This window comes from Lissotriton vulgaris, chromosome 7, assembly GCF_964263255.1.
Source record: "Lissotriton vulgaris chromosome 7, aLisVul1.2, whole genome shotgun sequence".
In the NCBI taxonomy this organism is placed as follows: Eukaryota; Metazoa; Chordata; class Amphibia; order Caudata; family Salamandridae; genus Lissotriton; species Lissotriton vulgaris.
In genome coordinates this window covers 1301830188-1301856900 of record NC_141695.1, presented here as the reverse complement: position 1 = coordinate 1301856900, position 26713 = coordinate 1301830188, and the positions used below count along the sequence as shown (strand labels likewise).

General features: G+C 47.6%; 1 protein-coding gene across 1 annotated transcript in view; it reads left to right on the top strand.

Moving 5' to 3' along the window:
- Nucleotides 1-12821: 12821 nt before the first annotated feature.
- Nucleotides 12822-26713, top strand: part of LOC147703542 (vomeronasal type-2 receptor 26-like) — a 135736-nt gene continuing 121844 nt past the window's right edge. The window contains exon 1 of the mRNA XM_086928929.1: nucleotides 12822-12950. Coding sequence (XP_086785055.1) covers nucleotides 12831-12950 — 120 coding nt within the window. The 5' untranslated portion in view covers nucleotides 12822-12830. The remainder of the gene's footprint in view (nucleotides 12951-26713) is intronic.

The window sequence follows — 26713 nt, the reverse complement described above, 5'->3', positions numbered from 1 at the left end:
CGATCAGAGCATGAAAGCGCACTGTGGCGAGAAATGTTTGGGACTTCCTTTGCACACCTTTGAAAAAGGAGATTGGTATCTTTGAAAGGCATCAGGCAGTTTAAAGGGAGAGCTCGGAGTAAAATGCTCGCTTCACCTGAAAATAAAATTTGTTGTGCAACTTACCTGTTTTGGAGTGCGGTCTTGTTTGCAGGACAAAGTTTGGATAATATATATATATATATATATTACCTACTGGCGGTCGCCAGTAGGTAGTTATAGTTAGGACCTACTTTCCATAGGAAATCCGCAACATTCTATTTGGAATAATTTTGGTGCCAGTGGACGAATCTTTGCGAATTTCTCCAAGAAAATGTCCTGCTCCGCTCCACTCCTTCCCCATGCAATTTTCCATAGGACCTTTAGCCAGGGCTACAGCCCATACGGCTGAACGGAATCACACAAATTTGGTAAAAAGGTAGAGTTCGGTTCGCAGATCACGCTTTTTGTTAAATGGTGTAAATCCGTTCAGTAGTTCCTGAGAAAAAATTAAGTAAAATCATAAGTATATCTATAGGAGCTTACCGTAAGCTTACTGTACTCTCTACCTTCCCGAGCTTAATGCTAATTGGCTGTCAACACTCCAAAGCAGGAAGTGTTGGCAGCCATCTTGTGCCTCGGTAGAACCGAGGCACAAGAAAGCAGAGAAACAAATGTAGAAAACGCAAAGAAAGGGCAGGGTAGAAATACCCTGACCCCCTAGGCCTGCTCACGGGGTCCCACAAGGACCCCCAAGTCCCCAAAACGTGTTTGTTTTTTTAAATTGCGGGGTCCGCGTACGCACGCAAACTCTGTGAAAATAAAACAAAAAACCCTGGTCTGCTTTTTTTAAAATTAGCCCCCGGGGGAACCAAATCCCGGGGGCAAAATGAGTAAAAATGTGTGGGGGGTCCCAATCCCCCCACACTGCCCTGGGGACTGCCACCTCCCGAGGCAAAGTAATTGTGATAGCGGGGGCATAGAGCCACCCCGCAGCCCCGGGGACCACCACCTGGGGCTTTAATATTAGTGATAGGGGGCCTCTAAGGCTCCCCGAGCCCCAGGGACCGCCACCCCTGGGGCTTTCTTTCTAAGTATGCAGGGGGGCTCACACACCCCGCAGCCCCGGAGATCACCACCCCCGGGGCTTCGTTTTATTTAATTTAAAAAAAACTGTTTGGGGGGCTCAACCCCCCCACATGCCCCGGGGACTTATGTGTATAATAGGGGGTTCTGTGATGGACCGCCCAGCCCCAGGGACCACCACCCCCGGGGCTTTGTTGATGTTGGGAGGGGGGCAGCGCAGCACCACTCCTGGAGCCCTCGATGGCCCTGGGGACAGCCACCCCCCAGGGCCGGCTACTGCAGTGTCCCCGGGTGCCCACACCCGGGACACTGCTGTTTGCTGTGGTAGGGCGGGAGCCTCGTAGCTCCCGCCCTACCACAGCAAACTGCTTTGATTTTTGAAAGTAACCTGCTCTCTCTTTCAAAAATCAAAGCTGATTGCTTTTCTGTTTGGGGAGCAGCATGTTAGCTACTCCCCATACAGAAAAGCAATGCCGGCTCTGCAGGATCAATCAATCAATCAATCAGAGCATTTGTATAGCGCGCTACTCACCGGAGGGTCTCAAGGCACTTGGGGAGGGGGGGGGGTCCGCTACTGCTCGAACAGCCAGGTCTTGAGCTGCTTCCTGAAGGCGAGGTGGTCCTGGGTCATGCGGAGGTGGGTCGGGAGGGAGTTCCAGGTCTTGGCGGCGAGGTAGGAGAAGGACCTTCCCCCAGTGGTGGCTCTTCGGATGCGGGGGACGGCAGCGAGGGCGTGGCCGGTCGATCGAAGCTGGCGTTTGGGAGCGTAGAAGTTGAGGCTGCTGTTGAGGTTTCCTGGGCCTTGGTTGTGCAGGGCTTTGTGTGCGTGTGTGAGGAGACGGAAGGTTATTCTCTTGTTGACTGGGAGCCAGTGCAGGTCTCTCAGGTGTCCGGAGATGTGGTTGCGGCGGGGGATGTCCAGGATGAGTCGTGCTGAGGCGTTCTGGATCTGTTGGAGTCTCTTCTGGAGTTTGGCGGTTGTCCAGTCGGCTGGTGACGAGGGCCTGGGTGACCGTCTTCCTGGTCTCGGTGGGGATCCACCGGAAGATCTTGCGTAGCATGCGTAAGATGTTGAAGCATGACGAGGAGACGGCGTTGACTTGTCTGGTCATGGAGAGGGAGGAGTCCAGGATGAAGCCCAGGTTGCGTGCGTGGTCTGTTGGTTTGGGTGTGCTGCCTAGTGCGGGGGGCCACCAGGAGTCGTCCCAGGCGGAAGGTGAGGATCCCAGGATGAGGACTTCCGTCTTGTCCGAGTTCAGTTTCAGGCGGCTGTTCTTCATCCATTCGGCTACCTCTTTCATCCCTTCGTGTAGGTTGGCTCTGGCGGTGGCGGGGTCGTTGGTGAGGGAGAGGATCAGCTGGGTGTCGTTGGCGTAGGAGATGATGTTGAGGTTGTGCTGGCGTGCGATGGCTGCGAGGGGGCTCATGTAGACGTTGAAGAGGGTGGGCTGAGTGAGGAGCCTTGAGGAACGCCGCAGATGATTTCGGTGGCTTCTGATCTGAACGGGGGGAGGCGGACTCTCTGTGTCCTTCCGGCGAGGAAGGAGATGGTCCACTCCAGAGCCTTCTCCTGGATTCCGACGTCGCTGAGGCGCTGTACTAGGGTGCGGTGGCAGACAGTGTCGAAGGCCGCGGAGAGGTCTAGGAGGATGAGGGCCGCTGTTTCTCCGTTGTCGAGCAGAGCTCGGATGTCATCGGTGGCTGCGATCAGGGCGATCTCGGTGCTGTGGTCGGCCCGGAATCCAGACTGTGAGAGGTCGAGGGATTTGTTCGTCTCGAGGAAGGCGGCCAGCTGCTTGTTGACGGTCTTCTCGATGACTTTTGCAGGAAACGGAAGCAGCGAGATGGGGCGGTAGTTCTTGAGGTCGGTGGGGTCGGCTGATGGCTTCTTTAGTAGAGCGCTGAGTTCGGCGTGCTTCCAGCTCTCCGGGAAGGTGGCGGCGTTGAAGGAGGCGTTGATGATGTCCCGCAGGTGGGGTGCGATGACAGCGTCGGCCTTGTTGAAGACGTGGTGTGGGCAAGGGTCGGTCGGAGATCCGGAGTGGATGGAGTTCATCGTGCGGACGGTGTCTTTGGTGCTGATCGGGGTCCAGGCGCGGAGGATGGTGGTGGGGGGCGGTGGTTCCGTTGTGGTGTGCGTCGGTTGAGGGCTGAAGCTGTTGTGTATGTCCGCAATCTTGTTGTGGAAGTAGGAGGCGAGGGAGTTGCAGAGGTCTTGCGATGGGGTGATGTCGTTGTTTCCGGCGTTGGGGTTGGAGAGCTCTTTAACGATGTTGAAGAGTTCCTTGCTGTTGTGTGCGTTGTTGTTCAGTCGTTCCTTGAATGCAGTTTTCTTGGTGGTGTGGATCAGTTGGTGGTGTTTTCGGGTGGCGAGCTTGAGGGCAGTCATGTTGTCCGGTGTTGGGTCTTTGCTCCAGGCTTTCTCAAGGGCTCTACAGTTCTTCTTCGAGTTCTTGAGTTCGTCGGTAAACCATGGGGCTTTCTTGCTGCCGGGTCTGTTAGGCGGGGTCCTCAGGGGGGCGAGGTCGTCTGCGCAGTCGCTGATCCACTTCGTGAGGTTGGTGGCCGCTTGGCTGGTGTTCGTAGTGCTGGTTGGTGGGTTCTTGTTCAGGGAGGATGCGAGCTGGTCGGCTGTGATCTTGTTCCAGCTTCTGCGTGCTACCTGTTGCTGTTGGTGGTGGATCGTGGTCCTTTTGAAGCTGAAGTGGACACAGCTGTGGTCCGTCCAGTGGAGTCCGGTGGCGTGGCTGAAGGCGATGTCCTTGCTGGAGGAGAAGACGGGGTCGAGTGTGTGTCCGGCGTAGTGGGTGGAGGTGGTCACCAGTTGCTTGAGTCCGAGGTTAGCGAGGTTGTCCAGCAGGGTGGTGGTGTTGCAGTCGTTGTTGTTCTCCAGGTGGAAGTTGAGGTCCCCGAGGAGGATGTAGTCAGCGGAGGGGAGGGCATGCGGGCTGACGAAGTCGGCGATGTCTTCGCTGAATTGTGTGCGTGGTCCCGGGGGTCTGTAGATGAGCGTGCCTCTGAGGGTGGTCTTGGGGTTGATGTGGATCTGGAAGTGCAGGTGCTCGGCGGGTGCGAGGGTGTCGTCGGTGTTGGTTGTGATGCGGATGGAGTTCCTGTGGATGATGGCGATGCCTCCTCCTGTCTGGTTGACGCGGTCGTGGGGAGCCGGCAGGGACCGTTGAGGGGCACGTGGCCCCCCTCCCAAAAAAAAATAATATAAATAAAAGGCCGGCCCGGGAGATGGGGTCCCCGGGGCCTTATGGTAGGCACAGGAGGGGAGCTATGCAGCCCTCCTCCACAAAAATTTAAAAAATAAAGTTGGCCATGCCCTGGGGGATGGGGTCCCCAGGGCCTGAATTGGCCACGGGAGGGGGGCCACGCAGCCCCCTTCGCGATTTAAAAATAAAATAGAATTGGGGGCAGGCCCTGGGGTCCCCAGGGCCAAAAAAAAGAAAAAGAAGGGGGCTACACAGCCCCCCTTCTTAAAAGTTTTTTTTTTTAAATGGGATCAGGAGGAGGCCATGCCCCCTCCCTGCACCTCTCTGCAAACGCGCCCCCTGTCGCGTTTGCAGAGGTGGAAGTACTTCCACTTGCATACTGGTGGTCCCTGGGGGCCAACTAGCCCACCAGGAGCCTCCAGTATGGGCCAGGGGGCTCCCTTGCCGAGAGGTGTCATGAGGCCACGCCCCTTTTTACACCACTCTGCAACGCAGCCCCCTGGTGCACACTGGAGGTTCCTGGTGGGCTAGTTGGCCCCCAGGGACCCCCAGTTTGCAAGGGGAATTAGTCCCCCCTCTGAAAAAGCGCCAGGGGGCTGCGTTGCAAAGAGGTATAAAAAGGGGGTGGCCTCTTTACACCTCTCTGCAACGCAGTCCCCTGGCGCACACTGGAGGTTCCTGGTGGGATAGTTGGCCCCCTGGGACCACTAGTATGCAAGGGGAATTAGTTACCCCTCTGAAAAAGTGCCAGGGGGCTGCGTTGCAGAGAGGTGTGAAAAGGGGCGTGGCCTTTTTAAACCTCTCTGCAACGCAGCCCCCTGGTGCACACTGGAGGTTCCTGGTGGGCTAGTTGGCCCCCAGGGACCCCAGTATGCAAGGGGAATTAGTTCCCCCTCTGCAAACGCACCAGTGGGCTGCATTGCAGAGAGGTGTAATGAGGCCATGCCCCTTTTTACACCTCTCTGCAACGCAGCCTCCTGGTGCATGCTGGACGTTCCTGGTGTGCTAGTTGGCCCCCAGTATGCTAGGGGACTTAATGTCCCAACTTAGAACGCGTTATGGGGCATGTTTGCACAGTGGTGAAGGTAGGGGGCAGGGCTTGAGGTGAATTGTGTGCAAACACGCCCTGTGGCGCGTTTTAGCTTGGGGAATATATTCCTCTTCAATCCAGAGGTCCCCTAGGGGCCAAGTAGTCCAATAGGTACCTCTAGTAAGTGCCACGGAGCTGCGTTGCAGAGTGTTGTAAAAAGGGGGCGTGCCCTCTGAACACTTCTCTGCAACGCAGCTGCCTTGCGCAAACTTTAGGTACCTGATGGGCTAGTTGGCTCACAGGTGACCTCAGGATTGAAGAGGAATATATTCCCCAACCTAAAACGCGCCTCCTCAGGCCCCGCCCCCTTCCTTCACTATTGAGCGAAATATTCCTCTAAAATCAGCCGAAGTACGAATTCCGATTTACTCACCTGTTATCACGAGAGACGTCAGTGCTGCACCTTTCAGCCCAGGACCGACCCTGACAAGTAAATGTAACCATACTTACAGTAACTTGAATTTCATTCTATAGGCTAACATTGACATGTTTTACTTGGAAATTCTGCTAGGCGTGAAGTTTTGGAACTTTAAAAAATTCCTCTAAAATCAGTCGAACTACGAATTGCGATTTACTCACCTGTTTTCAGGAGAGACCTCAGTGCTGCATCTTTCAGCCCACTATTGATCCTGAAAAAAGATTCTTATCGTAGTTACAGAAACTTGAATTTCCTTCCATAGGCTAATATTGAGTGGTTTCACTTGGAAATTTTCCTAAGTGTGGAGTTTTGGAACTTTAAAAAATTCCTCAAAAATCATCCGAACTACGAATTCTGATTTACTCACCTGTTATCAGGAGACACCTCAGTGCTGCATCTTTCAGCCCACTACTGAACTTGAAAAGTAATTGTAATCGTAGTTACAGTAACTTGAATTTCGTTCCTTACGCTAACATTGACTGGTTTCTCTTGGAAATTTTTCTAAGTGTGGAGTTTTGGAAATTTTAAAAATTCCTCAAAAATCAGCAGAATTACGAATTCGGATTTACTCACCTGTTATCATGAGAGAAGTCAGTGCTGCATCTTTGAGCCCAGGGCGGACCCTGAAAAGTAAATGTAACCATACTTACAGTAACTTGAATCTCCTTCCATAGGCTAACATTGATATGTTTTACTTGGAAATTCTTCTAAGTGTGGAGTTTTGGAACTTTAAAAAATTCCTCTAAAATCAGCCGAGCTACGAATCCTGATTTACTCACCTGTTATCAAGAGAGACCTCAGTGCTGCATCTTTCAGCCCACTAGTGATCCTGAAAATTAATTCTAATTGTAGTTACAGTCACTTGAATTTCCTTACATAGGCTAACATTGACTGGTTTCACTTGGAAATTCTTCTAAGTGTGGAGTTTTGGAACTTTAAAAAATTCCTCTAAAATCAGCCGAACTACGAATTCCTATTTACTCACCTGTTATCAAGAGAGACCTCAGTGCTGCATCTTTCAGCCCACTAGTGATCCTGAAAAGTAATTCTAATTGTAGTTACAGTAACTTGAATTTCCTTACATAGGCTAACATTGACTGATTTCACTTGGAAATTCTTCTAAGTGTGGAGTTTTGAAACTTTAAAAAATTCCTCAAAAATCAGCCGAACTAGAAATTCTGATTTACTCACCTGTTATCAGGAGAGACCTCAGTTCTGCATCTTTCAGCCCACTAGTGATCCTGAAATGTAATTCTATTCGTAGTTAGTGACTTGAATTTCTTTCCATAGGATATCATTGCCTGCGATATAAAATATATATAAATAAAAAAAATATAAAAAATATATATTACAATTTCAATATTTTTAAAAACATTTATTTTTTATTTATATAAAAAATATGTAATGTAATTTAAAAAAGTAAAATATCTAAAAATAAATAATTTAAAAATAGTAGTGAATCTGTATAACATTTTTTCAAAATTAATACATTTAAAAATTATCATTTACAAAACCTTTAAAATTCACTGAAAAAACCATAGGTTTCAACCACGTTACAGTTAGGAATTAGTATTTTAAAAACCTTAGAAATTCACTGAAAAAAACATAGGTTTCAGCCACGTTATAGTTAGGAATTAGCATTTAAAAAAAAATTAGAAATTGACTGAAAAAAACATAGGTTTCACACACGTTATAGTTAGGAATTAGCATTTAAAAAACCTTGCAAATTCACTGAAAAAAACATAGGTTTCACACGTTATAGTTAGCTGGACATTTCACTCATACAAAACCATTGAATTTCCCCCGTTATAGTTAGTTCAGCTAACTATAACTTGCGCGTCCGCAATGCACTGCTGATGACGTCACATATTACATCACTCATGACGTGGTCAGTGACATCACTCATGACATCCCTGTTGTCATGAGTGATGTCACTGTGATGTTAGAAGGCTAACAAAACGGTCTGTCACTTTAGAAACACCGGGCTGTACCATGTTTACAAGAATATTGTGCCTGTGCAGCATTTCCCCCTGTGCTGGCGCTACATTTAGCTGCCTAGTGCCAACGCAGGCACGCTTACATCATAGTGCAAGGGTGCCTGCGTTGAGGGGTGTGCTTGTTTACATACAGGAAGGTGTTCGTTTCTGCACATAAACAATCTTTAAATGGCGTTTTGTAACCTCTATGTATGCAGCAGATATAGAGGTCGCAAAACGTAATAAAAAAAATTATTGTTTATGTGGAGAAGGGGACACCTTCCTGCACATAAACTGTCATAAACTGTCATTGGAATTTTGCTGTTTCCATGTGTGCTGCACAATGCAGCACACATGGGACCTGCAAAAACGAGGAGAAATTAAACATTTTCCTTTCGATGCACCAGGGTAAGACCAGGTTTTCCCTGGTCTTAATATTGGCGCTGCCTCCTTTTTGCGCCACCTTTGTATATAAGGGGGCAGTGTCAAAATCATTTGGTGTTGCGGTGGAAAGCTCGCCACAACACCGATTGCCCTCCCCTTTCACGCTAAGTATAGCATGAAAGGGTGCCTTATTTACAAGACAGAGTTAGGCCACATTCAGTGGCTTACCACTGCCTTGTAAATAAGGCAGTGCCCATATCACCACCACAACGTCGAGGAAAGTCAAGATGGGATGGCAATAGAGGCTTGTAAATGTGCCCCTCTGTTTCCAAATCATTATTAGGTGTATTGATTTAAAGTAAGGAAACTAGTTTATAACCCCAGACTGCACTGCTTAGTTGAATTAAAGCTGAGTCCTACACTAATAGTGCCAGACATACACAGAGCCAGCAAGCAACATGTTCATATAATTACATATTTCTTCTTGCAAAGAAAAGTAATGTCCTGTTAAAGTTAGTGTCTTTTCATTTCACAATGAAATGAACAAAGCAAATGCTATACCACTGCGATAAACTTGCATTTTTTGAGGCCTTAGTTTCACGTTTTCCTTTAAGACACAGTGCTTGGCTACCAGCACTTCTAGCTTCCTTCCTGAGAATTGCTTCCATGCAACCAGTCACTGTAAGGGAGCAATGGGTGTGACACAGAGAGCCCTTGTTTGAAAAAAGGATGTTACCAGCGTCTATTGCCATTTGATTTTTCCTCCCCTATATTGCTCTCTCTGCCTCTCTTTACTCATATTTACTTTTGTCTCCTGATTCCTCTTTGTTAACCAGCTTTAACAGAGTGAAACATGCACAAACAGAGACAGAGAGACCCATTACCTAGTGCACATTGTACTTTGTTTTTAGCAACACTAGCAAGTAATCAGAGAAACCAACATGTAGTGCTTTTGAATGTAAGAAAACTTAATTTAATTCCTGACAAAAGCAGACCTCCAATAGCAGAGGTGCTCAGCATGACTCTTAATTTGAAGGGAGTAGGACAAGACGCACTTACTTGCTATTTCCACTGACGGCTGAGCTCGTTCTCCATTGCCTTTGCCCTTCTGTGCTCCAACAAGCCCTGTGTGACCCTGATGTGATCATCAGCAAAGAACCCCCAGTGGATTTATAAACCAGTGTCACCGTTATGGCGGTGGCGGAGGAGTGTTGACTCACTGCTGGATCCAGCAAATGAAAACATGTACAATAAAATGATTATATAACGAATTAATAAACGTTTTTTTAATCATTTTATTTTACATGACGGAGCCAAGTGTTGAGGGTGGGGCCATGCTCTGACAGCAGCAGGAGGAGTGGTGAGCACAGGGCACTGCAAATGCTCATGTCGATTTGGCCGGCTGTCTTAACACGGCCAAACTGACATGCACACTTGAGTGTCTCTAGACCAGGGGTCTCCAACCTTTTCTGTAGTGAGAGCTACTTCTGATCAATGAAAATCGTCGTGAGCTACTAAAGCCGAAGCATCACGCACATTTTTTCGCTGAGCCCCTCCGCACACCAAGTTTCATGGACTTTAAGTCTAATTTTTTTGGAGCCCATACTGTGGTTTGAACAAAATACTTAAAAAGTTTCCGAGAATATACTCTCATGTTTCTAATTTTACTCTAGGACACATTAAACGCTTAAAAAGGTCTGCTTTATTTCAATGATTCCATAGTACTCATCCCATCTCTGATTACTAACACATCACAAGTCACCCTCATATTCAAGCTGTACATGCCATTATGATACTGTCTCTGAAGAGCACTCTCTAGTTGAGCTACAAAGCAGAGAGTGTTGTAAGGGAAAGGAAAACACCTGAATGCTGTTATAAATGAACATAAGCTACTCCCTGACTAGACTGGGCAGGTGAGTATGGGGTTCTGATCCCTGGCAATTGGAAGATGGAGACTGGTACTGAAGGTGTCTCAGTATTCCCACATTGAGTTTAATGTGCTCTCAAAACAATACCTTGGAGCACAGCACTTATTCAACAGCAGGAAAAACAGGGTTTTCCATGTACCTCACATACACAGCCTCATGCATGCCTCTCCGCTGTGCACATGTACCTCTGTACCTGCACCTCACATTTACTGTCATGTAAAGTTGTTCCCTGCACCTCACATGCAGTGTTATATTTGCTTGTTTTTTACACCTCGCATGCACATCTTCATGTGTGCAAGCCCCTCAGGTAGAGCTTCTTGGGTGAACCCCTCCCTGTGCCCTACATTCGCAGTATCAGTAGGTTCCCTACACCTCACATATCCTAATGTTTATCTGTCCCTTCACCTCACACACGTGCACACTTTCACTCAATATTTCACACATGACTCAACATGCCACACAAGTGTTGAATATTTCACACATGACTCAACATGTCACACAAGTGCAGCACGCACACCCTCACTCAATATTTCACACATGAATCAACATGTCACACAAGTGCAGCACACACGGTTACTCAATAGTTCACTTCCCTGGCTTGCCCTTACTTCTCCTGGCCCTGTCCTCTCTACCTCTGTCCTAAAGGTGTGATGGAGGGAGTGAGAGGAGCAGATACAGTGCAGTTTAATTAAAATACTCTGCACTCCTTGTGCCCCCCTCAGTTCTACAGCATCAGCTACAATTAGGACATTATTGAAGGGTAGAAGGGTTAAGGGCTGGACCAGGCCGAAGTTCACCCTGCGAAGTCATCAACACTCAAAAAGTTGCCTAATGTGTTTCCTCTCCCAGGGATTATGTTAAGTCGACATCCATACTTACACCTTTAAGAATAAACTGTACCGAGTATGTTTACTCTTAGTGTGTTTTTGTCCATTTAATTTTTATCTCATCCGACCTTCCACGTTCTCCTCAAATGCAGTGAGGCCCGTGTCCCGGAGGCGCCTCGAAGCTCTCCTGTGAAAAAGCGCCTTCTTGCAGCCTGTGTTTTCAGTCGGCCATCACCACGGGCCCTCGGGCAGCTCAACCCTCTCCTTTGAGGCCTGATTCTCGCCCACCTGGCTGCTCCTATTTTTTAGAAACAAACCCTCCAGTCTGCTGCTAGAGCCCAACTATTTGCATTTTGTGATGTGTGACCTAATCAAAAGAGGAAGCAGCTCCGTTTCACCCAGCCCACCTGTACGCATCTAAATAAAATCACGAGTGCATTATTGATCTCTTTTCCCCCTCCTCACGGCACTCTTGACTGTGGCTCTGGGCAAGAATATTTTTGGCGCCTAGGGCTTAGAAAGACGAAGGATAGGCCAGGGGCTAACAATTACTCGACAATTAATTCAGTGGCCAGGGCGCAGCAACTAGTTCAGGTCAGGACTTACCTAGTGAAAGACTCCCAGTCGGACTGGAAAAGGCAAGTGGCGCGGGCACTGATAGGGCGGTAGGAGTTCAATACTGCCTGTTCCACGCCACTTTCACACCAACAAGCTTTTCGGGCCCTGCTGCTCTGCACCTGCAGTACACACGTCACGCAGGATGTCAGTAAGCGCTGTGCAGGGCTCCTGAAGGCAGTCGGAGCAGCTCCATTTCAGTAGTGCACACATTGCGCACGGTGAGAGCGTGGTGCCAGGCTCTTGAGGGTAGGGGGGGGGTGCAGATGGGTGATGCTACGACGATGCAAATGACGTCAACCTCTTCAGCCCGCCCCGGCTAAGCTTAGGCCTATCAGAGCACCTGGTTAAGGTATGGGCGGCCAACGGCTCTTAAAAAAAGGCCCAAAAAATGATAAAGACTATGAAGGGCTAAACAATTAAAATGCGATCGCGAGCTACTCAAGGGGCCTCGGCGAGCTACCGGTAGCTCGCGATCGACCTGTTGGAGACCCCTGCTCTAGACTATTGCATAGGGGGACAGCAGGCACAGGCTCCCAGGCCCTTTTGGAGCTGAGAAACAGCCCACTCCAACCAATCCTGGTGCCTCTCTCATGCTGGGTGATACCAGCATGAAAGCAGCATCTGGACTGGCACAGGGAAGTCTGGGACCCTGTGCATCAGTAGCTGAAGAGAACCGAGGGGGCTAAGCGGCGGGTGGCAGGCACGTTTTCTTTTCTTTGTTTTAAATTGTTTATTATTGTCCTCCATTGTGCCCACCATTTTTTCATGCTAGCAGCTGCCACTGTCAGACTCATCTTTGTCTCACCAGCTATTTCGGTAGGTTAAACAACATTGCCAGCGTACTGTGAGGCAGGATACGTCCATGTACTGCTCCTCAACCAAAACAGTATCACGTCAATGCCAAAACTCTTAATAAGAATTAAAACTACTGTTACTTACTGTGATTTGCCAGTAGCCCATAGAGTGGGAGACAAGTATTTCCAGGAATTCACGTATAAAGTTAAAGATAGCGGTGTTTGTTGCTCATTCATGCACGGTTTTTATAGAAGTTCAGTTTTTAAAGATGTTTTTCTTGCTGCTACCATTGAGAAAATAAAATAAATCAGAACAATCTCTCATTGATTCTTAACTTACAGTAAGGAAACTCTTGCCTTTTCAGCTTCTGTACTACCTGAAGAAAGTCCGGTCAAGTAATGCAGTCGGCGAAGAGATATATTTTGATAAAAATGGAGATGCTCCATTAATGCTTGATTTGATTCAATGGCAGATGACCTCGAAGGACACAAGTAGGTTTTTGAAACTGGGCACCTATGATGCTAAACTCCCAAAAGGTCAAACGCTCAACATCAACACCAGTGCCATAGAATGGGGTGGAGCGGCTAATAAGGTAAGTGAACAAGAGCTTCCAAAATGCAGTTTTCGCTCAATGCCAGTGGTTCTAAACATTCCGACCTCACCACCTAATCACCAATGAAAGACAGGGACGCCAGAAAAAGCATTAGAGAAGAAAGACAGAGAAAACCTATTGATTCATTCACAAAAAATATACAAATAAAATTCCAGATTTCAAATTTGACGGGAAGTTTAGAGCTTTTTCAAATGTGGTTTTGTTTCTGAAAGACAACGCCAATTTACTAGACTCTGGACTCTTTGCCTTTTTTTCCTCCAAGTGCATGTTCTCTTTTTGTCAGCACAAACCAGTTCTTAAGTTGATGCTACCAACTATCTATTCTAGATTCTGATGTACTTTCACTGATTCCACGATTCAAGCAAAGGATACCACTTTAAGGTCTGATTTAGAGGTTGGCAGATGGGTACTCCATCACAAATGGGATGGATATCCTATTTGCCTTATAACAAGTGCCATAGGATATAATGCACTTGTAATAAGAAGGACAGGGCAGCTTTCACTTTTATGTCTGAGCAATCTGTCAAGGATTCTCTTAATCAGCCCCTTCATTTTCAGGCCCCAATTCGTCCTCGCCTTTGAAGAGTGTTCCGTTGATATACTTTATTAATCTGCTAATGATATTTCACTTTCTCAACAATCATGGACTGTCAGAGTAGCCATTGTGGCCCAGCGGGGTTCTGCATATCCCAGGTTAAGAACAACTGCTCTAAATCACCAATAATTTCGAGCACTGTGAAACTACATTTAAATGGTGGCAATAAACAATTACACTCATGGTCAATATGGCAAATTTTACATCATGAAGTGAGAGTGAAATGTCTAAATATTTATTGTTAACACGGTATATCTCTAAAGGTATTACACAGTTTTCACTGCCACAGTTTTGTTTACATTGACCATTCCCTACCTATTGGCCTATTCACCATGTGTGGCCAAAGACAGTAGCATCTCACCCCTTTATAGAACGACTCACAGCCCTTATGTAACAACATTGAAGAGAAGGACTGAGCAACAACCGAACAACACATCACCTGAGACAGGTATTAAACATATCCACTGTCACAGAATACAATGTGCACCTTACAATTGGGGATAGGCACACGCAAATCACACATTCATATCCTGGATCTTATCACATCGAATCTGTGCCTCATTTTTCTGAGCCCCTTTTAATCTATCATAGATATTCTGGTACCCCAAAGATAGAATCAGGTCTCATCAGATAACAGAGAAAAAAGCATCAGAGAAAGATTACCTTTTAAGTGTCATAACTCTTTACTATGGAAAAATAAAAGAACATATCTATTGTTCTTTCACAACTGTAAAAGTTGAAGGGATTATTTCATTTGATGAATCCATTGAGAGCATCAGCTACTGTCGTGGATTATTGTTGGGATGGGACGCCCCCTGCGTGGTATACAGGACATTACACATGCTGTGAGGGACCCAACTGCCTGCGAAACTGTTAGCCTGAGCTTTTGTTAGCCCAGCTATTAGGCTTATCTAGTGTGCGTACCGAGGCCTGTATGTCCATGGTAAAATCAAGGCCCAGAACCTGTTCTGTCAATTGAAGAGGCACAACAAGTTTGCTTTCTGCTCCATTATTGTCCAAGTCCTAGTTTGATCACTAAAAGCAGTGGTGGCAGAGTACATTATTATGAGAAGGAAACAATGGGTGAAAAATAAACTAAGCAAAAAAGCATATGCGAGATATTACATTTTGTCATTAAGAAAATGAGGATGTAGCCTTATGGCTTGAGCTGTCGACCTCAAAAGCTGGGGAAAAGAGTACCAGTCGAGTTCGAGTTTTAGCGCCTAGACGCCTTAAGGCATTTGTGCGCTTTACAATGTTTTTAATCAAATCAAATCAGTCTCGGAAACAGCGCTCAAAATCCTGTGATTCTGGGAAATAACCTAATCTCCCCATGCCTCAAAAACTGAATGTGTCCATCTGTAATGAATCTGGTACTCATGTAAAGCTCTCTGATACCTGATATCCTCGGGTCTAACTCAAATCATTGATGTCCTGCCGAAACATTAGCATAAAAAAGCAATTTTTTTCTCTTATTCTTTAAAATGAATCGGACTGCTCTAGACCTTTGTCATGAAAAACTTAACCACCCTGTCAGCACTCCATGTCATGAACATTTTGAGGCATATTTACAAGCCCCTATCGCCACCACGTCACTTTTAGTGACGTTGTGGTGGCATAGGAGCTTTGCCTTATTTACAAGGCAGCGTTATGCCACTTAACGTGGCTTAACGCTGCCTTGTAAATAAGGCCCCCTTTCACGCTACAATTAGCGTGAAGTGGTGAGGGTTACACTGCAACACCCATTGATGTTGACGCTGCTCATTTTTTGCAAGAGCAGCATAAATATGAGGCAGCGCCAAAATTAAGACGAAGGAAAACCTGATCTTAAACAAACGAAATGAGTAGAAATGCTTTATTTCTCCTCTTTTTTGCTGTTTCCATGTGTGCTGCAACGTGCAGCACGCATAGAAACTGCAAAACGCCCATGACTGTTTTTGTGCAGGAAGCTCCCCCTACCTGCACGTAAACAATAATTTAAAAAAAAAACACAGTTTTGCAATTCTGTGTGTGCTGCATGGCTTGGTAGTTCGGCTGGACTGTTCCCATGAGGCACAGGGTCAGTCTGATTTGCGTATGGCCATGTCTGAACTGGGGTGGCTGAGTGAGCTAAAGAATGGTGATGAATTAAACCCAGATCAGTTGACTGGGGGTGAGTGTTTGATTTGCTAAAACGCTCCGTCCATCATCCCCTTTTGTTTCGCTTTGTTATGCTTTCAGGCATCACATACCTTTTTTTTTTGTCCTCATTTGCCGATACCCTAGTGCAACAAAAGCCTCCGACCACCACTATATGTCCCAATGTCCAGCCCCTAGATCTAATAGCGTGGCTCGAACATAGGCACAAGAGACTTAAATGGCGGAAGAAGAAGATCTAAGCACTACAAGGAGACCTGCATCTCTCCATCTAGGCGTATTATCACCTGTTGGACCAAGACAAAACTGAGAAGGCCCTTGTTATAAGTCCATGGAGCAGGAAAAGGCATAATCATAGAACCCGAAAAAAAAAAAAGAAAACCCCAGAAATCCTACCTCCAATTTAATAGAAAATCCCAGAAAGCAAGCCTTTTCCTAATACAGGATCTGGCCAAGTCAACTCTATAAACTTCATATAGTGACAACAGCCATCCCTCATAGGTCGGTGGAGCTGCATCCACCCAGAACCTACACATTTGCCTCCTAGCCAAGAGAATTGCATAAAACAAGAAGGATCTGGCATGCCCGGAAATGTTGTCAACTACTCCAAAGATGATCAATGAATGAATGAATGAACGAATGAATGAATGAATGAATGAATGAATAACTTTATTGTTTGGTTACTCAAAACCATTACATTAAAAACAAAATACAAAGTTACAAAAGTTAAAACCATATGTGTTTCAGCAGGCAGGTCTGTATAGTAGTTCCCAGGACACTGGTAGGCACAAGAAATACGGTTCATAATGGCCCAGTGTGCATCTGTAAAGTCTCTATTCATATGTGCCCTGGATAGCCGTCAGCTTGGACCGTGTCTGTTGGATGAACTTTTCAAATGAGGCCATCAGTTTTACTGTGGTCAGTGTGTATAGTTGGTAGATTGCCCCCTTTGCGGTGCGTGACTCCACTTGTCTTAAAATAGACCCAAGGTAAAGGCTGCGTGCCACACGCAGGGCCGGGCAGCATAGTAAAAGATGGGCCAGTGACTCGCGTTTGTACTTACAGAGCCTGCATTCCCGAGCTCCCGGTCCAGCCTGTTCAAAGGCATACAGTTCTTTAAGGGGCAGGGGGTGTAGTCTGTAGGCTAAAATCTTGTGAAGAGCTGAGCAGCCCACGGCCTGCGTAAGATGATGTTTAGGATTGTACACAGTATGCGGCAAGCATAGAGACTCATGAAAATATCTTTTTGCCAGTGACTCCAAGTTCAGTTCCGGGGAGCGGGCGCATACTTGTTTTTCAATCGTGTTTTTGATTGCTGTGTAGTTGACAAGTTTGGGGTCCCAAGACTCAGTGGCAAAGTTGAGACGGTCCTTTGCCGCGTTGAGAGTGGCTGGCCAAGGATTCCCAGGTTCCGTAAAGATGTGTGTTCAGAACTGCCTTGAGTGTGTTGTCATGAGCAGCTGCTGTGAGATAGTAATATTTACTTTGGGCAGCCATCTCTTCCAGGTTTTGTTGATTGAGCGAGAATTCTAGGCAGACAAGGGTATTTCTGGTGCACTTTGGTAGGTGGAACAGTCTCTTGTAAGCTCCGCAGTGGATTTTTTCTAGATCCTTATTGAGTTTGCCCGGGAACGCTTGTTGAGCGTAATTGAGGGCCGGCATTAGCTTGGCCTTGAGTACTCTTTGGATAGCCGTAGTAGATGGACTATATAAGGAGGCTTGTAACTTACAGAGGGCCTAGGGGATGGTTTTCCATTTGCCTTGGATTTTCTTTAAGTGAGCGCCAGAAAGCCCTGACTCATGGAAACAAACACCCAGGTAGGTGTATCGCTGTGTGCTTTCCAAGAAGAGATGACCAAGCCTCCATTTTGCTGATTTTTTTTTGGGTAGTGCCCAAAGATGACTATTTTTGACTTGGAAGGGTTTGCCACCAACCTGTTTTTATTGTTGTATGTTGCCAGGGCGATCAGTGCCTTTTGTAGCCCTATTTTAGTGTGGTCCAAGAGTACCAGATCATCGGCATATTGCATGAATTGGATTTTGGTCCCCCAATCTTTGGGTTTGCTAAGGCTGCCCCAGACAGGGCTATCTCCATGTCTGCTGTATATAGGTTGAACAGCAGTGGTGCTAAAATGCACCCTTGTTTAAGGCCTCGATCCGTGTCAATCTTCTCAGTTGCAGAGTCCTTCGAGAGTTTGATTCTCACCCACTTTTTTTGGTACAATGACTAAATCGCTCTTAGCAGGGTGGGGTCGATGTTCCATTGTGCCAGCTTTCTCCATAGGATGGCACGATCTATCCCATCGAACGCTGCCGAATAGTCGATAAAGCAAGCAAATAGGGGGTGGTTTTTGCGCGATCGTGCTTGGTGGGCCAAATAAGAGAGTGCGGTGATGTTATCAACGGTGGCAGACCCAGGTCTAAATCAGGTTTGGCAAAATGGCAGGAGGCCTTCTTCGCTCGCCCAATCTGTAAGGTCCGTCAGGATTGTGCTGGCATAGGCTTTTCCCTCGATGTCCAGGAGGGCAATCATGCAGTAGTTTGATGGGTCTGATTTGGGCCCTTTCTTGTGGATTGGGTGTAAGAGCGATCCTCTCCAGGAGTCTGGCACGTCCTCCAAGAGCCAGCATTCGGCGTACAGGTGAGTCAGGTTTTCGGACCAGAATTCTATGTTCGCTTTAAACAGAAAACCCAAAAGGCCGTTGGGACCCAGTGCGCCGTTTTGCCTGATGTTTTTTAGAATTTTGGACACTAACAATTTTCCGGGAGGGGCCTTCTTATCGGTGATGGAATCTGGATCATCTCTTGCTATGTATGCATCATTTAGCTGGATAGCGGGTCGGTCTTCTTTATATAGAGCTTTTACATGGGCGACCCAGATGGAGGCCACAAGGGAGTTTTCTCTGTGGTTTATACCTCGTCCGAGATTGCTTAGGTAGCTCCAGAACTCTTGCGATTTCCCGGGGCTCAGCAGGTCAAAGATTTTTAGCCATTGTGCTTCGCAATGGTCACGTTTTGTAGCCCACACCTTCTTGGAATTACTTTTTGCGGCGTCTTGTAATTGTTTTTTATTTGAGGTTGTGCCGTTTTTGCGGAAAGCTTTTCTTTTCGTGTTCAGATGTTTGGCACTTTTTTTGATTGCTTCATTAAATCCGAGTGCGGTTGGTGGGTGCCAGTGGGTTTTCCTGTCTGTGTCCCCTCGAAGTTTCGCCGCTAGGGTCCCGGTAATTCCGTCCCATGTTGCTATTGCGCCCTTCTGTAGTGTAGTTCCTATTTTCCCAATAGGCCCTGCGCATTTGATTAACATAAACAGTAGTATGGTTTTAGAAGTGCGGATCTTCCAGGTCTCAACTGACTATGCTAAACTTAATTGGGTTTGTTACCAACTAGCTCAGAGGTCACTGGAAACTTTCTTGACTGAATAGGAAGTGATCAGCTTCCCTGGTACAGACAAGAAGGGATTCAGTTTTCCAACAACCGCATAAACATGACAACTTTGCTCCTTAGAATAAGAGTCAATCTCTAGAGTCGTGTGAAACAATAGACAGTTATTTTACTCAGTCAGTTTTGTGCAGATTACTTTCACCAATATGCAGAGAATAGAGAGACGGGCGTTTTCAATAAAAGGTATTATTTATTGAACAGTCTTTCTTCTCATGCAAGAGAAATGAATTGCCACAATTGCAAGACTAGTTATTATAAAAAGTGCGTACAGTAAAATGAGGATTGCGAAATAATACTTTAAAAGCATTGATATGGTTTCTTAGTCATACAATGGTTAAAATGCATAAAACATATATACATTCATATATACATTAGGCTAACGTACTCAACTGGTGTTTCTAACTACGCCTACCCCAGTGTACCTGACCTAAGCCTAATACGTGGGAGGGAGTAAGTAGCAGTTTTAGTTAAGTTGGTTTTGCCAAGGTTTGCTTCAAGAATTCTCTCTAAGGGTTTAGTCAACACCATACCTCTGGAGTAGAATGTTGGAGGTCTTGTATCTCCTTCCAGCACTCGATATCCCAGTAGGCTGGAAACGCCGGAGCTGGATTTTCTCGGCAGGAGAAAAGACAGCGTCTCTCTCAGCGCATCGAGGAGGAGGAGGGGCAGCGTCCGTGGGCAGCTTGCATTTGCTGGACTCTGCAAGGGACAGCTGTTCTGCTCCTGTGTTCACCACACCATCGTTCGCCGATGTCGTTGAGGCAGCGGTAGCATCAGCATCAGCGAGGCAGCGTTTGCTTAAGGCAACGTTGGTAATATTTATACCTGAAAGGTGCCTTGTACGACGTAGGTTTTTGGACATAATACGTCAATAAAGATGTCACTAGGGGGGAGGAGCTTTGCGCGGATTCAAGATGGACGCGTGAGCACAGGGCTCCCGAGACCCTCTTCGCCTCCCGCATCTATCCTGCCACAAATCCTGATTTGAACGATGGGTACTTGTCGACTATGAACTGCTGATTCTAAAGACTTTTTCGGAATTTAAATCGGACGCCGACAACTGGACTTGCTGCATCCTGAAGTTTGCAGCCTACATCGTAGACCATCCCCGGACTTGAGTCCCGAGGTACCCAGGTGGCAACTCAACAACAACGGCCAGTTGGGCACGCCCACATCCCCTGTGGTACTTTCGGTTTCGCTTTGGGCCATTGTTGACGACGATCTACGGCTGCCCCATTTTATTTCTCGTCCCAGGTACGGATCCTAAGTTTGCTCTGGTTCTTCGCCCTCTTGCCTTTGAGGTCCATTGAGAGCGGGATCATTCTGACCAGATCGCAACGACTCCGTGGGAGTTCAAAGCCCACTATGGCGGGCAAGGCGGATGCCGAGAAGCGGAACACCAAGGGCACGCATCGTGGGGGTCTTATTCAAACTCAGACCATTGAGCACTACACTCGCCCGAAAGGATCCCCATGTGGAGCGACCGAGGCTCTTGAAGGGACTGGAGATGGTGCTCCTTTATCGGAGGAGCCGACACTAAAGGACATCATGGGCGCCATTACTAGTGTTCGGATGGATATGGGCCAACAATATGAAACTCTCGCCGCAAAGATCGACACAGTGGCGATCGAGATTAACCTCATTAGGGCGGACCTGGGTAAGACGAATGAACGGGTCAAGTCTCTGGATATTAAAACTGCGAGCTTGACCACTGATGTCTCGGACCTTCAGGCTGAGGTTCGCGCCCTCCATACCTCCAACGACCAGTTTGCCCGCCGGCTGGAGGATTTTGAGAGCCGGGCCAGGCGCAACAACATCCGTATCGTGGGGGTTCCGGAGAACTCCGCGGACGTCCCCATGGACCTTCTGGTGGAGGATCTGGTCCTTAAACATCTTGCACCTAAGCGCCTCAGCAACTTTTTTACAGTGGAGCGAGCACATAGTCCCTGGTGGGAAGCCCAAACTGGGTGCCACGCCAAGACCTATCATTGCCAGGATTTTAAATTTCCGGGACCGGGACGCTATCCTGCAAGCTTCACGAACCACGGGTCCCACCAAATTTTACAATGCCTCGGTCAGTTTCTATCCAGATTTCTCCCAGGCGGTGCAGAAACAACGCATGGGTTTCACTGGGGTGATATGGGCCTGAAATATGCCATGCTTTTTCCTCCCCGACTGAGGATCGAATATGAGGAGCGGGCGTTTTTCTTCGATCGCCCCGATGTGGCCAGTGACTAGTTGGACACATTGCCATCAAATCGTACGAGCGTCGAGAGCCCGAGAGGTGCCGAGGGAGCCCTGCCTGAACAGGTGTAGTGAGTCTGCAGCGGCGAACTGGTTACTTTGGACTACTAGCAGTGGCTTTTTAATAGACTTGCTAGATGATGTGGATACCCGGGGGTGGGGGGAATCGGGCCTCCTCTTCCTCCTCTGGGGGCTTTCTCTCTCTTCTTGTAGGTTAGTTTAATGGGGCGACAGGCACACTGCAAGTTGGGGTGGCTTTCTGGTCTAATGCAAGGTGCAGGGTGGGGGGGTGTGTTTTTCAGGGTTCTATGGGGGTGGTGGGGGGGTCTTTTCCTTTTTGTTTTGCTCGAGGCTGCTCTCTATCCTGTTGTTTGTTCTGTGTGCTTCTTCCCGGGCGAGGGGGGCTGGGTGCTCAGTGCCGGGATGGGGGAGGGGGAGCTTAGGGTGCTGAGTTGTAACGTTAACGGTCTTGGAGATAGAATAAAGCGGGGTATTGTTTTGCAATATTTGAAACGTTGTACCCCAGATGTGATTTAGCTCCAGGAGACGCACTTGGTTGGAAATGCTGATTTGGGTGATGTGGTCCTTGGGCTTCCTGACGGCATACTGGTGGTGGGTGGCGATTTTAATTCTGTAGTTAGTGGGGATGAGGATCGTAGCCCCCCAGGGCTCTGCCTGCGGCACAGCTCTGGCTCGGAAAGCTCCTGGATACGTTCGGGCTAGTTGACTGTTGGAGGCATCTACACCCTGGTCAGCTCCAATATACTTTCTACTCAGGTGCACACGGGAGTCTATCGAGGTTAGATTATATTCTTGTGCCAGCAGTGCAGATGGTCTCTGTGCGGGAGGTTAGACATTTGGCCAGGGGGATCTCTGATCACTCTCCGCTTTGGCTTACAGTCGACATGCAATTGGGTACCGAGGGCCGTATCGCTCCGATCAACCCCTGGCACCTTTGTAACCCTAAGATCAGGTCTGAGGTGGTGAAATGTATGGACTACTATTTCGCTGAAAATGAGGGATCGGTATCCTCCCTGGCTATATTGTGGGAGGCCTATAAACCAGTGATTCGTGGTCAAGTCCTGTCCCTCATTGCCAGCGAAAGACGGCCTAAGAATGCCGCAGTGGTGGATCTGGAAAATGAGATCACTGACTTGGAGGGGCAAATGGAGTCCGGGGTCACTCCGGATGTGCTGCATTCTCTGGCCATGAAATAATCTGATTATAAGGCGCTGGTCACTGATGCGGCCAAGGCGATGCACCGTGAGCAACAGGGACGTCTGTATGATGTTGGTGATAAGGCGGGAAAGTTGATAGCATGGCTGGACAAAAAGGATCGCTTGAACCGAGTGGTGCCTGTTGTTGAACGTATGGATGGTGTGCGTGTCGTGGACCCGATTGATATAGTCCAAGCATTTGCCCTTCATTTTCAGGCGGTTTATGCGCCGGTCTCTGATAGGCCGGAAGAATATTCGCATCTTTTGCTTCGAGATATCGCCCTCCCTAGCCTGTCGGACTCGGACAGGGAGCTTATGGAGGCAGATTTTTCCACCGATGAAGTAGCGCTCGCTATCCGTTCCCTTCGTTCCAGGAAGGCCTCGGGTCCAAATGGTATACCGGTGGAACTGTATAAACTATGCCCCGACAAAATGGCGCCGTATCTTCGTCGGATGTTCCTGTCATCGCGAGATCTCGGCTTTCTTCCTCGAGATCAGAGATTGGCATCCATTGTTGTCATCCATAAAGATGGCAAGCCCCGTGATCATTGCTCATCGTATCGACCGATTTCGCTCTTGAATGTTGAGCCCAAAATTCTTGCTAAACTTCTTGCAAATCGGCTGGTTACGGTAATTGCAGACTTGATCCACCCAGACCAATCTGGATTTATACCCCACCGGAATACCGCGCTCAATCTACGTCGCCTCCATGGCGCTTTAGCTAGGGCGGGGTCTCTCCGAGAGCCGGCCATTTTGGTTTCTCTCGATGCCTCGATGGCCTTCGACACGGTTGAATGGCCATATTTGTGGGCTGCTCTTGCTAAGTTTGGTTTTGGCCCTAAATTCATTGGGTGGAATAGGCTTTTGTATGAGCAGCCGCTGGCACAGGTGGTGGTTAATGGTAGGGCTTCAGAGCCCTTCACCCTCGGACAGGGAACGAGACAGGGGTGCCCCTTGTCGCCGCTCCTCTTTGCGCTTTCCCGGGAGCCCCTGGCTGCATGGTTGCGGTGGGAACCATCGCTTAAGGGCATCCGATGGTCGCCTGACTTCGAGGACTGGATATCACTCTATGCTGATGATATATTGCTGTATCTTACCTCTCCTCGTAAGTCGTTGGGCGTCCTGTTTGATGTGTTACGCTCCTTCGGGAGGAATTCCGGTCTGGTCATTAACTGGGCCAAGTCCTGTATTTATCCACTTACGGATGATGAGCCTCTTCTTCCCCGCAACTGTCCGATACCGGTTTCTAGGGATGGCTTTAAATACTTGGGGATCTATATTTCACTCGACCCCAAGACCCGCTATGAGCGGAATTTGTTGCCTCCGCTCTCCCGGCTTCGGTCGGATGTTGCGGCGTGGTGCGGCTTCCCACTCTCTCCCTTTGGAAGGGCGGCCCTGTTCAAAATGATGTCTCTCCCCCGCTTCTTGTATGCCATTCAAAACACCCTTGATTTGGTACCTGCCAGCTATTTCCCAGAGATCAAGGGCTTGCAGAGGCGGTTGGTATGGGGTGGGCGACCACGTATCGCACTGGCGAAATTGTCCTTGCCCTGGTACGATGGAGGTATCGTGTTGCCCGACATCAAGCGCTACTACTGGGCTTCCCAGTTGAGTGCTGTGAACCACGCTATGTATGGCCCTGTCCCGAACCCCGCGTTTGCGATGGACAGATGGCAACTCCCCGGGGGGGATTACAATCGAGCGCTCTATTCTAGAGCCGACCGGAAGCATCTCACAGGCCCTACTGCAGTGGCGGTGCGAGTTTGGGGAAGCGCTAACGCCGCCACGGGATGGACGGATAAATTGACAAAGTCGACCCCATTATACGCTGCGGAAGCACTAGGTGGCCTGTGGTCGTCTAAGGGTTTTGATAGATGGGACCTCATCGGCATTAGCAGGGTGGGCGACCTCTGGGCCAAGGGCAAAGTCAAGACCTTTGAGGCACTCCAGCGGGAATATCAACTGAGCGATAGGGAATATTACCGGTACCTCCAAATCAGTCATGCGATTAACTCGGTTTTCCCGGCTGATATTTCTACCCCGGAGTCCTCCCCCCCTTGAGGATAGAGTGCTTGATGGATACGTCCCCGACAGCACTATATCTCTCATTTATGAGAAACTGATCAACGATCGTTCGGATCTCCTTCTCCAACTGCGAAATGCTTGGACCAGTGATGGGTTAGAACTGGACGATGAAGACTAGCAGGCGGCGATATCTTCCCCTAAGGAGGTTGCGATTCCGGCATGACTTAGATTGGTGCAACTCAAAATACTGCATCGGGTGTATGTCACGGGTCCACAACTTATACATATGGGCTTTTCTGTGGATGGAGTGTGTAGGCGCGGATGTGGCATGCTGGCTACCTTTTTGCATATCCTCTGGGAATGTCCGGAGGTGGCGACGTTTTGGCGCCGAGTGCATGCGGTTATGGGTGAAGTGACTGGGGTAGTGTTGATGCCTGAGGCCAGAAGTTGTCTGTTGAATGTCTGGGAACCAAATGACTGTACTGTTGCTCAAACTCAATGGGTTACATTGGGTAATATGGTCGCTAAACGGGACATAGCCCAGTTATGGGGTTCCCCAGGGGCGCCGACGCTCCTAACGTGGAAAGAAAATATGGACTGGTCCATGTTCAGAGAGAAAACAGTATATATTTCCCGCGGCAGACCCAAGAAATGGGGCAGGATCTGGGGGCAATGGAACGCATACCGGGGAGAGATTTGCACCCCCCCATTCACCGACTTTCCGGATCCACTTCTTCTCCCTTGACCGTGCCGTTCCCTGTACATAGTTTTCGTTAACTACACTGTATGATTATGCTCCCGGGTCCCCCCTCCCTACCCTCCCCGATATTTCTCCTCTCTTATACTGTAATATGTCTTTCACCCGCCTCCCATTGCCATGAGGGACAGCCAGTTTTTACACAGTAATGCCTCGATCTTGTTTGTGTTTCGTTTGTGATTTTATTTATATAAAAGATAAAATGTGAAACCTTTCACTTATCCTAGTTATACCACCTGCTCTACATGACCACAAACTATCGCTGCCGGACCCCCGGGTTGTCGGCTGAATAGCTGTGTATTTTGATGTTGATGTTGTTGTGTTTGACTGGCCAGCCTCCGTGGTTGTAGGTCTGTAACTGTCTCCTTTTTTACATATTAAGGGTTAAAAAAAAAAAAAAAAGATGTCACTAGGAAGTGATCGTCTCTCAGTGCTCATTAGAATTCTATTACTAATCAAAACATAGCAAGCGGGGATTTCCTAGGTTGCTGAGTTTTATCTTGTTGAAGAACTCGGAGTGTAATCTAGGAATCTTAGATAGTGGCTTCTGCTGTGTCATTTGCTCTAATGAGCTGCAGAGGAAGCTGCAGAGGAAGAGATTCTGAAATGTGGCTCTGATCGTGTTAGGCCAGAGACGAGTTTCTGAAATATCACTCTTGATCGTTTATGCCATTATAGGGGTACAAGTGGATTATAGCCGTATAGGGGCATAAGGTCACAGTATTGATAGGGGTCCTAGATTAGAACGCGACACCCACTCCACGAATTTATGTCCATCAATTTACTAAAAACTATAGCAAAAGAGGCATGTGTAACATTACCCACCCCAAAATACATATATGCATTTGAAATGGCGTATTTGAAATACATGGTAATATTTGTACTGTACGTCTTTAAGCATAGAAATCATTCAAAATTATAGCATATGTAATCAATGAACGATTTTGCGAAAAAATTACACATGAAATATCTCTTAATACAGAAAAGAAGGGTCAGATAATTTCATCACATATAAATGCATTGCTGTAAAATGTGCTAGAGGCTGATGTAAAGTTATCATGTCTCTAGATTTACCTAAAAATAGAAGGTCTGTTCTTTATGAATAGGTCTACTTTAAGCAAAGAATTTCGTGCCAGAAAAAGATAAATATTTTTTTAAAGTGTTCAATTCAAAAAAATTCTTGTTGAACGGGGGAATAGAGTTCCAACGCTTTTCAGCAGTTTTTGTTGATCAAAACTGAAGGCCGAATTCAGAGTTCACGGGAACGCTGTGTGTCGGAATGTTTTTCAAAAGTTATTGTTTCTGTTCAGGGGAGAACATCATA